The sequence below is a fragment of the Eriocheir sinensis genome, chromosome 10 (genome assembly GCF_024679095.1).
Source record: "Eriocheir sinensis breed Jianghai 21 chromosome 10, ASM2467909v1, whole genome shotgun sequence".
NCBI lineage: Eukaryota > Metazoa > Arthropoda > Malacostraca > Decapoda > Varunidae > Eriocheir > Eriocheir sinensis.
This window is the reverse complement of record NC_066518.1, coordinates 3,271,610-3,286,036: the sequence shown is the minus strand read 5'-3', so window position 1 is coordinate 3,286,036 and position 14,427 is coordinate 3,271,610. Positions and strand designations below refer to the sequence as shown.

At 47.6% G+C, this 14,427-nt stretch overlaps 1 protein-coding gene and 1 long non-coding RNA gene across 5 annotated transcripts in view; one reads left to right on the top strand and one right to left on the bottom strand.

Moving 5' to 3' along the window:
* The window catches only part of LOC126996447 (uncharacterized), an 82,938-nt gene extending 76,636 nt beyond the window's left edge, over positions 1–6,302 (top strand). For all 4 annotated transcript variants that reach the window (XM_050856900.1, XM_050856902.1, XM_050856903.1 and 1 more), the window contains exon 7: positions 4,088–6,302. In XM_050856900.1, coding sequence (XP_050712857.1) covers positions 4,088–5,389 — 1,302 coding nt within the window. In that variant the 3' untranslated portion in view covers positions 5,390–6,302. The remainder of the gene's footprint in view (positions 1–4,087) is intronic.
* The window catches only part of LOC126996448 (uncharacterized), a 95,450-nt gene that overhangs the window by 62,315 nt on the left and 18,708 nt on the right, over positions 1–14,427 (bottom strand). The gene's annotated exons all lie outside the window — the stretch shown is intronic.

The following is a 14,427-nucleotide window of genomic DNA, read 5'->3' as shown; positions in this document are numbered from 1 at the left end:
GCGGGGGCGTGGCGAGGTGAGGAGAGGTGAGGTGAGGTGAGGTGAGGGATAACTTAGTGGGGGGTGAGGAGATTGCTGCTTTAAATTACTATCTCACTCACACCCTCATAATGTTCATCTACGTTACACTAATACTATATCTGTCTGCGCATGTCAGACTGTACCTCTTCCGTCTATACGTCAGTCTTCGCTGTCTGTTCGTCTCTCTCTCTCTCTCTCTCTCTCTCTCTCTCTCTCTCTCTCTCTCTCTCTCTCTCTCTCTCTCTCTCTCTCTCTCTCTCTCTCTCTCTCTTTCAACACTGGAAGCGTAAGAAAAGGAAAAGAGAAAGAATTGCAGGAGGAGGAGGAGGAGGAGGAGGAGGAAGATAACGAAGAGGAGAAAGAGGCGGGGGTGGAAGCGGAGGAAGAGGAAGAGGTGAAGGCGGGGCGGAGGAGGAGGAGAAGGGTAAAGAAGAGAATGAGGAAGAGACATAGAAGTGCGCATCTTTCAGCCCTCGTCAACACGCCCTCAAGGCTGGCCGGGGGTGGAGGTCAGCCCTGTGTGACCCGTGACCTCGTCTGGCCATCGTCTGGTCGTAATAGCGTTCCTGGATGCGAGGGGGGGCAGGGGGTGGGGAGTAAGAGCGTCCAAATATAACTCGTGCCTATCGTGACGTCAAGCAACCACCTCTTCGGGTTAGTGATGCCCCTCGTGATCACATGATGCGGCGAGTAAACGTTGGCAATTACACACGAGACGGAAACCATCGCTAATACGGAGAGCATAGCGTAATTATACAGTCAGGCACACAGGCGCCTACGCTCACGAATACACATCTACACGCGCAAGCACACACACACACACACACACACACACACACTAATTATTGCTCCAAGGTATGATTAGAGATATAATTCAAGCGTCCCATCACATTGTTGCAAACGTGACCTCGCTCAGGCTCTGCTACACGACAAAAACCACGACATACAGAATAAGAGAATATGTTGTCTCCTTTTTACTAGTTCACAAAATCATTTCATTCTGGCACCGCGGAGTAGGAAGCAAAGAACCCGTTAGTTTATAATGAACAGAGAAGGAACACGCGCACATAAATATATATTATTATAGTCAAGTTCTTCCTTCTTTTCTTTATTTTGTTTTATTTCTTTCATTGTTCTTCTTTCTTCTTCTTTCAGTCAACTGCAAGACAAAAGGTTTCCCAGACATCTCCATCTCTTTCTCTCAGTAACGGCAGTATAGTCCATCCCGCCTCGGCACATGCTTTGACCATATCTCTGAATGATTTTCTGTCTGCCTTGACTTTTGCAATTTCCGGGTTGCCACTCTACTTATTTGGCTGCGAATTTCTTCTCCTTTCGATGCACGATATGATCGTGCAAAGAAAGTGTTTGTTCTGGATGTGTGTCTTCCTTTACTCTTCAGTGTTTCGTTTTCTTCACAACCCTCTTCAGACCTGTTTTCAAGCTCCGGAAAGTCAGTAAAGAATGTATTTGACTCTAAAACAAAGAAAAATATCAACTGATCTATTGCAGCCATGAAAGCAAACAAATCAGTGAAATTCAGACGATTTGGGATTAAAATAATTAATATGTAAATAATGTCCTTGTGATATTATATTTTTCGGGCCATACATAACTACACTCCTTACCAGCCAATGAGAGAGGAGCATCAAGCCAACACATCATCCAAGAAAACCTTCCTCCGGTCCTTACCCTCCATTCCGAAAGTGGCGGTCAGACGCATGAAGCGGTGCGGACAAATGCTGGATCATGAAGAATGAAATACTGGTTGCTGCCGGTGTGGCCCAGACATGCAGAGGAAACCGTATAGGGAGGGAGGGAGTCGGATAGCAGGAAGTAAAGGAAAAGGAAGGGGAGTTGGAGGAGATGGATAAGGAGGAGGAAGAAGAGGAGGAGGGGGAAGTAAAGGAAAAGGAAGGGGAGTTGGAGGAGATGGATAAGGAGGAGGAAGAAGAGGAGGAGGAGGGGGAAGAAAAGGAGGAAGAGGAGGAGGAGGAAGAAGTGAGGGTGATGCAAGAGGGGGAAGGAGGAAGAGCCTCATCCGCGAAATAACCCGGCCACCATAGCGCCCTTCCAGCATCTTGCCTTCCTTGCCACGCTCCACTTACGCCGAGTCGCCATCAGCCCCCCGCGGCGGCGCTCAAAGGCTGCACGTCCAGTAGTTCCAAGGAGGAGCGGTGGCGGGGCGCAGCACGATGCCTGCAGCCCTTCGATCGCCGCGGTGTTTGTTTTGGTGAAATGGAGAGATTTACGTACTTCACTGCTTCTGACGGGCCTTAAATACTCCTTCTAGTGAGTGAGTCAAGCGGGGGCCTATAATCGCCACGTGCAGTCTCTTCGAATCAAGTGAAGGAACCCACTCTCAAGGCAAGCCAATTAGGTTCGATATTAGAGCGAGGGGCGACGCGGCTCCTCTTTAATCGCTGACTTCGGAAGCGCCGCCTCACCGCCACGAGGGAGACGGAAGAAAGGCCGCCCGTCCCTTTGGAGGCGTTTTGCGACCGGCGCTCATTGATTATCAGGTACTGGCGCGTCTTCGTGACTCACCTGTTATGAGCCAGCCGGGGAAGAAATTACAGCGAAACGAGAGCGAGACGAATAGGTGCGTTGTAGACGGTACGAAGGAGGAGGAGGAGGAGGAGAAGATTGAGAAGAAAATGGAGAAGAAGAAGAAGAAGAAGAAGAAGAAGAACGAAGACGAGGACGAGGAAAACGAGAAGGACGAGGAGAATAAGGAATATATGAGACTACGTTACGGAAGAATGGAAAAAGACAAAGCAGACTACTGGAGGAAGCCGAATAAGGAAGAAGAACAGGAAGAGAGGAGAATTAAGACGATGATGCGCTAGCAAGGCCAGCTGGGAGGACAAGGGGCGAGGGCTGGAAAGAAAGCGAGGACGAGGGCGAACGGTGACCCTCCCTGGAGGATATAACTTTCAAGGAGGCAGCTCGAGGTCTTAAGGGGAGCAAGGGAAAGGAGAGGGAGAGGAGGCGGTAAAGAAAGAATACGTAAGAGAGTATTACAGTCTCTCTCTCTCTCTCTCTCTCTCTCTCTCTCTCAATTTGTATTTATTTCTTCTATGGTTGCCAATGCTTGATCTCTGCCTACACAATATTTTTTTTTGTGATGGATATTCAGCCCACAATCGGTTTTTTCTTCCTGTATCATATAAAAAAAATGAAATTATTGGTAAAAGGGACTTGATGGATAATAGTTACCTTGTATACGGTGGGCGTGAGCACAAGTAACACTCAATGTCGGCGTTGTTTGCGCCGTTCAGCTTTGCTTTATAACCTCTATAGTAATTTATGTGGTTATATACAAAGCTGACTGGCTACAACGAAACATGCTTACGAGTTTAAGGCGAGAAGTCACACAAGAAAGTTATTTGCAAGATTTCCACAGCTACTTTAAGGGTTGTCAACATGCCTGACGCTCAGTTTCTCCGAAGACGTTTAGCAGGACTTCAACCACAGACAGTTGCGTCAGTGGCTGTTGCGTCTTCCTATAGGCGAGGCGTGGCTGCAAGAGTCAAGGCCAGGATAACACGAGCCCTCAATCCCTCAATAGCCACTTCCCCTCAATACCCATTCGTCGTGTGGCGGTTCTGGTGTGGCGGCAGCGACTCGCCTCTTTTAGTGTTTGAGAGCCATCGCTTGGCCATCATCCCCGCCACGTGCGGTGAGGTGAGGACGCTCTACCATTACTGCGGCAGTCGGTGGAGCGGCGCCCAGTCAGTTACTAGGCGGCGCCGGCACTCAGCAGCTCCGCGCCTCACCAGACACACTGATGACACTGACCGAGGAGCCGACGCGTGCAGGGAGGCGGTGGAGGAGAGAAAGAAAGAGGGGCTGAGAAGGGGGCAGGCTATAGAAATTGGGGAGCTGGGGGTGGGAGGGTGAAGGGGGGTGGGGGGGCTGAGTGATTGTATCTTTGACAACTGGACCAAAAAAATATATATAAGGAAATATCATGCATTGAGTCTCGTTTACCACGTCGCTAGTTTTCAGTTTATCAATAAGTCTGAGAGAAGTGAACTTTTTACATATAATTTAAATTCCACAGGTAAGCGCGGAGGAGGGAGCCACCACGTCCACTGTGTTCGGCTGCGACTTCGCTGAGGTGTCTGTGGCGGAGACCAGCGAGGACATCGTGCCCGTCTTCACCTCTCTCATCCGGAGGGCTCGAGCCGCCGCCTGCCTGTGTCCACTCTCCCCAGACTCGCGTCTCTCCGTCCTCCCTTCACCTTTGCCTTCCATCTGCCGCCACGTGGACGGTCAGGCGTGCAGGCTTTGCTTCTACCGAGGGAAAGAACTGAGGGACTGGGGCATTCTGCGCAGTGCCAGTCCGTGCCGGGCCCTGGGTGGTACAGAGACTGGCGTGGAAGGGACAGCCAGGGCAGAAGAAGACAGATGCAGGAGAAGGAACAGCCGCAACCAGAGACAAGCCGCCAGGTCCCTCAGCTCCCCGCTGCAGAAAACTAAAAGCTTCTCGCCAGGTGACTCAGAGAAAGCTGCGCCCTTGGAACCTCAGTTGGGTTTACCATTATCACAAACTCCCGGAGAAACAAAACAAAGTACGCCGACACTTGTGAGACAGAACGCTCCAGTCACGGGCAAAGAAAATGTGGACAATAACGTACAAGGTTCCCTAGGACATGCCGCGCTTGCTAGGTCCCTTAGTTCCCCTGGGGGATGGAGCGAGCAGGAGCTAGGTAATGAGGAAGAAAACTGCCAACTCACAGACAGACTCATTAAGGGTTCTACCAATGTGTTCACAAACTTAAAAGCTCAAGCCTCGACCATGCCACTGCTGACGCGTGGACGTTCGTTCATCATGGACACACTCAGGCCGGACAAGAACCCCGAGTGCTACTGTGGCATCCAGGGGCGCACGCGATCCTTTAAAAGCAGCGGGAAGGTGGAGATTGTCACCCTAAAAAAGACAGAAATAAAACAAAACAAAGATGACACAAACAGACTCCTCCCTGGCAAAGCTTCCGCCCACACACACCACGACAGCTTCTCGTCCAAGGCCTTTGCCAACAAGCTCCTGAAGAGGGACACCAACGGCAGCCACAGAGACCGACTGGAGGAGAAACAACCATCCACTCTGTCCCTGCCGGCGGCGTCCAAGGCCTCTCGCTCCCCCCGGTGGCATCCTATCGACAGCATGGACAATTCGCTGGAGGAGGAGTGTCACTCGCCCACCAGCGCCCGGCAGAGAAAGTTTTCAGTCTTCGGGGTCGGCAGGGCCCTCGGGAATTTCCTCTCCAAGGGCTCGCTACCAGACTTGCCCCGAGCCACCGCTAATATATGTGACAAGTTCGGATCTTTAAAAAGGACGATAAAGAAGCGGTCAGTGTGAGGGAGTTTAAGCAATGACTCTAGTACTGCCATGTTCTGTGATACGCTAGTGTGGCGCCCGGCACAGCACGACGGTCTTAAGTTCTGAGGGGCGAGTGTTATGTGTTTAGCGGGAGTACAGTTGTTTGGAGGGTATGGAAGCCTCAGTTACCACAGCAGTGAAATATGAGGTGTTTATTGAGGGTCAGTCCAGACAATACACGAGAAATAATCAGAGTGAAGTTTTAGTATTGTTCTTGCTTCCTTGTTACCTCTGAATCGCCACCACCACAAGCCAAATCCGCAACCACCACCACCACCAAAAACACTAACTTAACTGTCACCACAACAACCGACATCAGCAGTGTGGAAGTCCTCACCTCCATCATTACCACCACTCCCCTCCTCTCCCACCACCACCAAGTTCTGCCTTAGTGACAAATTATTACACGGCATTACACGGGAGCTGCAGGACAGAGCAGAATTCTAGTTTACAGGAATGTTTAGTGTCTTTTTAAACAGCTTTAATAATAAACCAATGCAGGAAAAGGTTCGTGAAGAGCCAGCAATCAGGTTATAGTGTTTGAGGGATGTATCACCAAGTTTTTTGTGTCGTAGCTATCTTGGTTTTCGATTGGGGGCTTTGGACAACTTTTATTTTTCATTCCATTCACCTCCCTGATGAACTGACCGACAAATGAGAGTGGAAAGGCAGACGTGAGCTAATGAAGACATGACAAAATATGAGGGAAGTTAGACAAGGGCATCCCTGAACCAATATTTGATCTGTAGATTTAAAACATCTATTGTTCATAAATATTCTATGCGCTTTTTGACAGGCAAACATTAATCGTAAGGTAAAATAACACTCGACAGTTGGAACGAGTCGCTAGGTAGGGGGTGGCAGTGGTGGTGGAGGGGGTGGCAGTGGTGGTGGAGGGGGTGGTGGTAGGTGGAAGGGGTGGGGGTAGTGGTGGTAACGAAGGCTGCGTCCCAACAGCAACGCCGCCGCCTCCGCCATGACCTCCGCCAACAAGAGAAAACTTCGATCCAATCTCCATCGGAATGGCTTGGCTTCCTATCGTCGAGGGCCGGATCGCTTTGGTGCAAGAGACTCTAGTTAGCGTGGGGGCGAGGAGGAACAAAGTGGAGGCGGGGGAGGGGGTGCTAGGGGTGGCTGGAGAGGGAGGCAAGGAGGTATAAGGGGGAGGGGAGGCGAAGAGATGAAAGGGTGACTGGATGGCTGGCACGGTGGAGGGTGGAAGTGACTCTCGAACCTCTCGTGATCTGGTCCCGAAGTGCTGAGCTGAATACACGAGTTTCCTTTGAGCGGCGATATGAGTGTGTTAGGGAAACTCACCTCATGACCTGCGCAATGCAACTGACGGTGACTGTGTGTGTGTGTGTGTGTGTGTGTGTGTGTAGGCAAGTGCTCATGTATGTATACAAGGGCGCATGTCTACAGAACGAAATAAAGAACGCACGAATACCTTCTCTGTATATATAAATTTATGTATGAGTCATTCGCATAAGATTAATTTAATAAATATACTGCAACCTAACAAAACGGGTTTCATAATAAGGTAGTCTAAGTATATCAAACGACGACAAAGAGGTAAATGTTATTGAAAGAAAAAGATGTTTCCAAATAACTATAATTCATGATACATGAACACTGCACAAACGACCCACCCAGAAGCCCTTGTCCTCAGTTTGTTATGTAGCTTAGAAAAAAAGAAACTATGCTTTAACAATATATAATTTAGTTGTGACACACACACACACACACACACACACACACACACACACACACACACACACACACATACACACACACACAACCTCAAAGGAGTAGAAAACCGTGTATGAAGGATGTTACTAGGAGCCCCCACCTACACTCCAGTGGGAATACTAAAAAGAGGGGCAGTAGGTGTCTCTTCCATGGAGGCGAGGCTGCTCAAAGGAAAAATAAATTACCTGAAGAATACATTTGACAAGCAAGGAACAACGGTGAGATATATCCGCAGGGTACCACAAGAGAACTATAAGGAGTAGCAGTGGGATAAGGACATTAAGGATAAGTTTAGATAAAGCGGGTCTAAATAATTATAACATAGACAGTAAAAAAATTATCATATAGCTGTTTTTTTTCAGGGTTAGGATATGCAGACTTGGAAGGATGGACTAAAAACAACACGAGTGTACACATATCACATGTATGTGAATTAAAAAACATAAATTGAAGAAACACATTTAAATGATAATAAGCAGCCATCAGTGATACGTTTCAAATGAAGGAGCAACATATTACATCTTAATGGCAAACGTATTCATTGGAAACGACACTAAGTATACAGGATGTAGTGAAGATTGTGGAAACTTTAAACACTTAGCTGCTTCTTCTTTATTATTTATTTATTTTATTTATTTATATATTTTGTATTTTACTGCACGATGACATATGACAAAAAGTCGAGCTCTGTTTTATCAACCATACAAAGAAAAGTGCGTTGCCGAACTGATGTTTGAAGACTACAGTGGCAAAGAAGTGAAGCAGGTTCTATACGAGCTTTGGGAAATAAAATAAAAATACAGCAGACGTCAATCACCCAAGAATAGACGAGAAAGAAACAGCAAAAGGGAGGCTGCTGCGAAGGCTTTCTGTCTGCAATTATTTTCACTTTCTATTCACTCGGATGTGCCCAATGCGCTCCTTCAACGATCTAATCTCCATTTCCGTCCTTCGAGGTAAGCATTTAGACAGTGATACTAGTTTATACTTCACCTAGTTACAGGGTTCGGAGGAGACGCCGTCATTTGAGTTGCGTTGGAAGGCTTGGTTATTTGTCTGTGTGTAGGAGATGGCGATGGACAACTTACTTTTTTTTGTTTCGTGGATTTACTTAGACCTTACCGCCTCCTTCACCAGTCCATTCCTTCCGTCTCCCTCACGACTCCTCAACCCTTTCACCTCCTACACTGTGTTACCTGCAAGTTTCCCCTCTACAGCAGCCTACTTTTTCCCCTTCAATAATTTTCAAGGTTCTCCCCCATCACCCAAATTCCCGAAACTGACCTCTCTTTTTGGCCACTCCTCTGTACTCTATTCAGGAGCAGTAAGTAGCGGGCTTGTTTACATTATTGACTGTAAAAAATAAAATAAATAAAATCACACATGCATCCTTCACATCACAATAATTTCGCCTCTTATCATCTCATCGCAATTAACATTCACCTGTATATTTAAATCTCATTCCCCATCGAATTTCCCCCCCTTCCCCTCCTGCCCTCAGTCCATCACCTTCAAGGCTCTTTCAGTCATCAGCCCCCCTACCCCCCTCTCCTCCCCATACCTCTACCCCTACTCCCACTATCGGTCCTAAACGCATATAAATAAATCAGGGACAATGCCGTAAATTACTTGTACTTAAAACTTCGTAAGACTTATATTGTAATTGATTTTTTACCTTTACCAAAATCGACACGACATCCTTACATTCCATGATCCCAAATCCGTGTCAGTGAGGGATGAAAACAGGGAGCAACGGAGCATTCTTGGTCTTCATTACTTTCGTTTTCGTTTTCTTTCTATGAGACACAGGTGCAAGGGAAGGGAAAATGATAAGGTCAGACGGTACAATAAGCTGCTCCTCTCCCACTCGACACTTGGCTCAGAACATTGCTACCAGAGGGATTAACTCCTGACACCCGTACGATAACTGTTCCCTTGGACCTTCGCGTACTTATTTACCGAAGAGAGACAAGGTGAGGCGGCGCGCGGGACAGAAAGAAACAAGGAGCCGCGACGTGATGGCAACAGACAGGTGAAAGGCGTCGGCGAGGCTTGGCAGGTGTTCATATCGCGTCAACATATCACCTGAAGCATGCACCTTGTATATAGCACTCAGGTGAGTCACACTGGGAATGTAGATTGAATGTTTATAATAGTGCCTGCGTGGAATCTGTGTAAGACCAAGTTTCATCATCTCTTATTTAACGGGAGTCGAAAGATTACTAAGAGGAGATTACTTATGTATCTATGGAACAAATAAGAGAGGAATGGGACCAAGTCTACAAGCGTACACGTTCTCCTTGGTGGGCGATGAGGGAGATGACAGGGAGAGGAGTTCCTGGGAATGTTGGGAAAATAAAAGGTGCTTCAGAGAGGTGTGTTCTAAGAGAAGTGTTTATAAGAACATAGAAGTGGGACTAAATCTACAAGCTTAAACGTTCTTCTTGGTGGGCGATGAGGGAGATGACAGGGAGAGGAGTTACCGGGGATGTTGGGAAAATAAAAGGTGCTTCAGAGAGGTGTGTTCTAAGAGAAGTGTTTATAAGAACATAGAGGTGGGACTAAATCTACAAGCTTAAACGTTCTTCTTGGTGGGCGATGGGGAAGATGACAGGGAAAGGAGTTACCGGGGAGGTTGGGAAAATAAAAGGTGCTCAAGAGAGGTGTGTTCTAAGAGAAGTCTTTATAAGAACATAGAGGTGGGACTATGTCTACAAGCTTGCATGTTCTCCTTGGTAGGCTTTGGATGAGAGGACTGGGGAAGGAATTACTGGGAATACTGGGAAACGAAATGACGTCAGAGGAACATATAAAAAACGGTCATTCTTTAGGAGACTACAGCGTTGCGTTCCCGTTATAGACAGTAAGACCCGCGACCCAGCTTGCCCGTCGGTGCGTGGAGGCTCAGCAGCGGCCAAATACAGGAAGACGAGGCTCACTAATTCTGTTTGACCTTTCCACCTTTCACGAGGGGCGGGGCGGGAGGTCAGTGGCGAGGGGAAGTAACGTAGAGGTGATGAGAGGAGAAGGGTGAGTAAGGGAATGGAAGGAGGAAAGGGAGAGGTGCTGGGAGATATGAAGGGGTAAAGGGAAGAGGTGAGGGAATGTGTGGAAGAGAGGGGGAATATGAGGCATGTGGGAACGGGAGAAGGGAAGGGGTGCGGAGGTAAAGCGAAGGAAAGGGAAAGGAGGGAGAGAGGCCATGAGGTTGGGAAATATAGGGAGTGAGAAAATGTAAGGGGAGAATAGGGAAGGGAATAAGGGGAAGCGGGGATAGGATAGGGAAGGGAATGAGGGGAGAAAAGGGGAGGGAATGAGCTGTGGGGAGAGGACATGGGAGAGAACGGGGGGGGTGTGGGGAGAGGATAGGGGAGGGAAAGAGGGGATGTGGGGGGAGAGGATAGGGGAAGGAACCGGGGGATGTGGGGAGAGGATAGGGGAGGGAACGAGGGGATGTGTGGGGAGAGGATAGGGGAGAGAACGAGGGTATGTAGGGGGGAGAGGATAGGGGTAAGGGGAGGGAATGTTGGGGGAGGAAGGAGAGGGAGTGAAAGGGTAAGTAGCGGGTCTTATGCATGGAAGGCCTGAGTCTCTACGGCCCACTCTGCACCGCTGGGATCAGGCACGTGGGCAGGGGTGCTTGTAATGAGGAGGGGGCGCAGGTGTGTGTGTGTGTGTGTGTAACGGGTCCCCTCATGCATAGCAATTGCCGATGAGCTGAACTGCCTCCCGCTTAAGTGAATTTGCTGCACTATTCTTCTTTTTCTCGCATTGTCTGTAGGAAGTGAAAGTGTTATTAAACCTTTCTATATCTCTCTTATATTGGCGTGGGTGGGTAATAAAGCAGGAGAGATGGAGAGAGGGAGGAAGGGAGGGAGAGCAAATGAGTGAGGAGGAGAGAAAAAAAAATACATAAAAACAACGCACTAAATTGCCGTGTGTGTGTGTGAGTGTGTGTGTGTGTGTGTGTGTGTGTGTGTGTGTGTGTGTGTGTTGTATTTGGGGGGGAGGGAGGTTAAAGGTGTGCATGTAGGTGGATGGCATAAGTCCGCGCACACACCCAGGAGTAAAGCTAAATCCAAGAAACACGGATTAGATATCAAGACATGTAGAAAATCTCTTGGCATAAAAAGGAAAAAAAAAACGTATTTATCTGGCATCATCAAGGACAAGTTCAAGAAAATACATGAGAGCATCGATGCCTCTGAGCTAAAATGACAAGCACACGTGTCCTGCAGTTTGTCTCAGAATAACTGGTATATTTTAATAACCTGTGTAATTTTGTTATTTTTTATATATGAGAGAGAGAGAGAGAGAGAGAGAGAGAGAGAGAGAGAGAGAGAGAGAGAGAAAAAAAACAGACAGACAGACAAACTGAGAGTACACGGACCACGCCAGTCTTTCATGTCCACGCAGCAGGTGACCACAACTTCCTAGTTCACCTCGACCCTCATGACCCAGGTGAGTACCAAGGGTCAGCGAGTCCCTACTTCGGGGTAAAGACGGTTCAGTCCCTCTCTCCTTCACCCCCCCCCCCCCCCACACACACGGGAGCCGATCATAATCCCCGCTGAGAGCACAGAATCTTCCCAACTCAGCGCGGGCCCCGACAAAAACGCACGGCCACGGCATCATTTTTAACAAGTAGACCACCGCGATGCCGTTAAAATGCGGACAAAACTCAGCAGGAGAAGACAGCGGCGCGTGCAGAGTACTGAAGGGGAAAACAGGAGAAGGGGGGGATGACCGGTAGCAAGGTGATCAGGTGCAGGTGAGTGGGTCAGGTATGGGAGGGATGAGGGGTAGGGAGTGGTACACAGTGGTGGGGAGGTGAATGAGTCCACGTGTGGGAGACATAATATATAGGGATAGATGATCAGAAGGGGCAGACGATGGGTGGCAAATGGATAAGAGGGAAGCCAGGGAGTCAGATATTGGAGGAATGATGGGAAGGAAGTGCATGTGTGTGTGTGGGTGTGGGGGGGTGGGAGGGTTGGGGGAGGTATTACTGTGGCGGGAACGTGATAGGGAACTGGAAAGGAAGACACGAGGATATACGGATAGATAATAGGGGAGGAGGCGGGCAGGAGAGACGAGGAGAGAGAACGCCAAGTATGCCTCAATAAGTGCTTCTCTGTGACCCCAAAAGTTATCTCCAGCGGGCACGTGTAAGGCGATGCTTGGGGAGGAGCAAGGCGACGGACTTTACTTTGGCAATCTGTAGCCGAAGATTTAAACTACAAACGCTTCTGTAAAATTGTAACTGTTCACTGGAAATGCCGGCTTCCAATGGCTGCCGTGTATAGAAGTAGGCAAACACGTGGCGTCCCCTCGAGCGTTGCCAGATTATCGTATTCACCACATTGTATTTATCATTTTTAAGCCTCAAACTCTCGTACCAGCACAAATAACGTTAGAAAATTAAAGTTAGCGTTAAAGCTGTTATTTATTGATGCTCTTTTTTTTCCTTTTGCCATAGTTATCGGTCCGAAACTACGAAAATGCGAGGCGATGAGTACGATAATTTGACAACGCTGGTTCCCTCCGTACCTGCTGCCTCGTTAGCGCTGAATGCGGGTCCTTTTATGCGCTCCCCTCTACCTGATGACCTTTAGTGATGTGGACAGGTGAAGAAGACATTGAGTTTTTATTTTATTCCAGTAACTCTTCTTGCTGACTTTCCTGAAATAGTCTCTGTCACGGGTACAATCATGATATTCCTCAATTTACGATCCAAAATTTCATTATTCTCTATAGTGATCGGGTCTTAAGGGTGTAAAAGCTTCCCCATAGATTATTTGTAAAAGAGGACGGATGGGTTGTAGAGGGGGGGGGGGGAGCGGTTCCACGTAATCACTTCTCAAATGGGTAGAGTCAAAGGCTAAGGGTTCAATTTTACAGTTCTTCAATTCTTCGCTACTTTCATTCTCTTATATTTCACTGTGATGCTCCTCTTAGATTCATATAATATTGTCTTACGGATTCTACTCTAATGAACTTAATAATCGCGTCTTTCATCTCCTGGCTGGAATTTCACTGCTCAGAGTTTGCGAATATTCCTGATGTCTTTATTGTTATTTTTTTTTTATTGCACGGGTTAATCTACGCCTTCGCCTTCTCAACAACAACAGAGAGAGAGAGAGAGAGAGAGAGAGAGAGAGAGAGAGAGAGAGAGAGAGAGAGAGAGAGAGAGAGAGAGAGAGAGAGAGAGAGAGAGAATTACGAATATCTCTTGAGCCAGACTGTTTCTCTTTCTCAGTGGTCTTCATCTCTGCTTCCTGAATGTTAGTGACCAGCGTGAACTCACCATATGCTGTACAGTCCTCCTAAGTCCGTTTGAGAGCGTGGGAAAAATAAAGAAGATTAGTTCTGCATTCACACAAAGCATCCGTCGCCTCGCGTGTCGGCTAATCCCCAACTCACGTGGCTATTTCGACTGGCTTAAAAATGTTCCTAATTCTAATCTCCTGCCAGTGCTTTTTATCCCCCTCGCCTCCACTACCTCAAACTTCCCCATGGCTTAAAAATGTTCCTCATTCTAATCTTCTGCCAGTGTTTTTTTCTCCCTCGCCTCCACTAACCCAAACTTCCCCAATGCTTAAAAATGTTCCTCATTCTAATCTCCTGCCAGTGTTTTTTTCTCCCTCGCCTCCACTAACCCAAACTTCCCCAATGCTTAAAAATGTTCCTCATTCTAATCTCCTGCCAGTGTTTTTTTCTCCCCCGCCTCCACTAACCCAGACTTCCCCAATGCTTAAAAATGTTCCTAATTCTAATCTCCTGCCAGTGTTTTTTATCCCCCTCGCCTCCACTAACCCAGACTTCCCCATGGCAATAGTGGTGCATCTCATCTGAAAACTGTCGCCCCATCCTCTGCAATGTTACCAGACTGGGGCTTTTTTCTTCAGCATAGGAGACGGTGTAAGGGGGAAAAAAAAAAAAAAAAAAAAAAAAAGAAAAAAAAAAAAAAAAAAAAAGCCCGCTACTTACTGCTCCTAAATAGAGTAGAGCGGACAAAAAGAGAAATCAATTACTTAGCCTCGTATGTTTGCCGGTTTAATATCCAAAAACTTTCTCCTCCACCCCAATAACTTGCTTCATATACAGTTATCGTACAAATGGTTTAATATATTGGTGTTTCTTGGCAATCGTTACGGGCCAGAAACCGGTAAATGCGAGGCTCTTGAGTACGATAATCCGGCATCGGTGCTCCTCTGGTTCAACTTTCTCCCCTTGTTGCTGTTTTCCTCCTTCTTCCCTTACCTCTT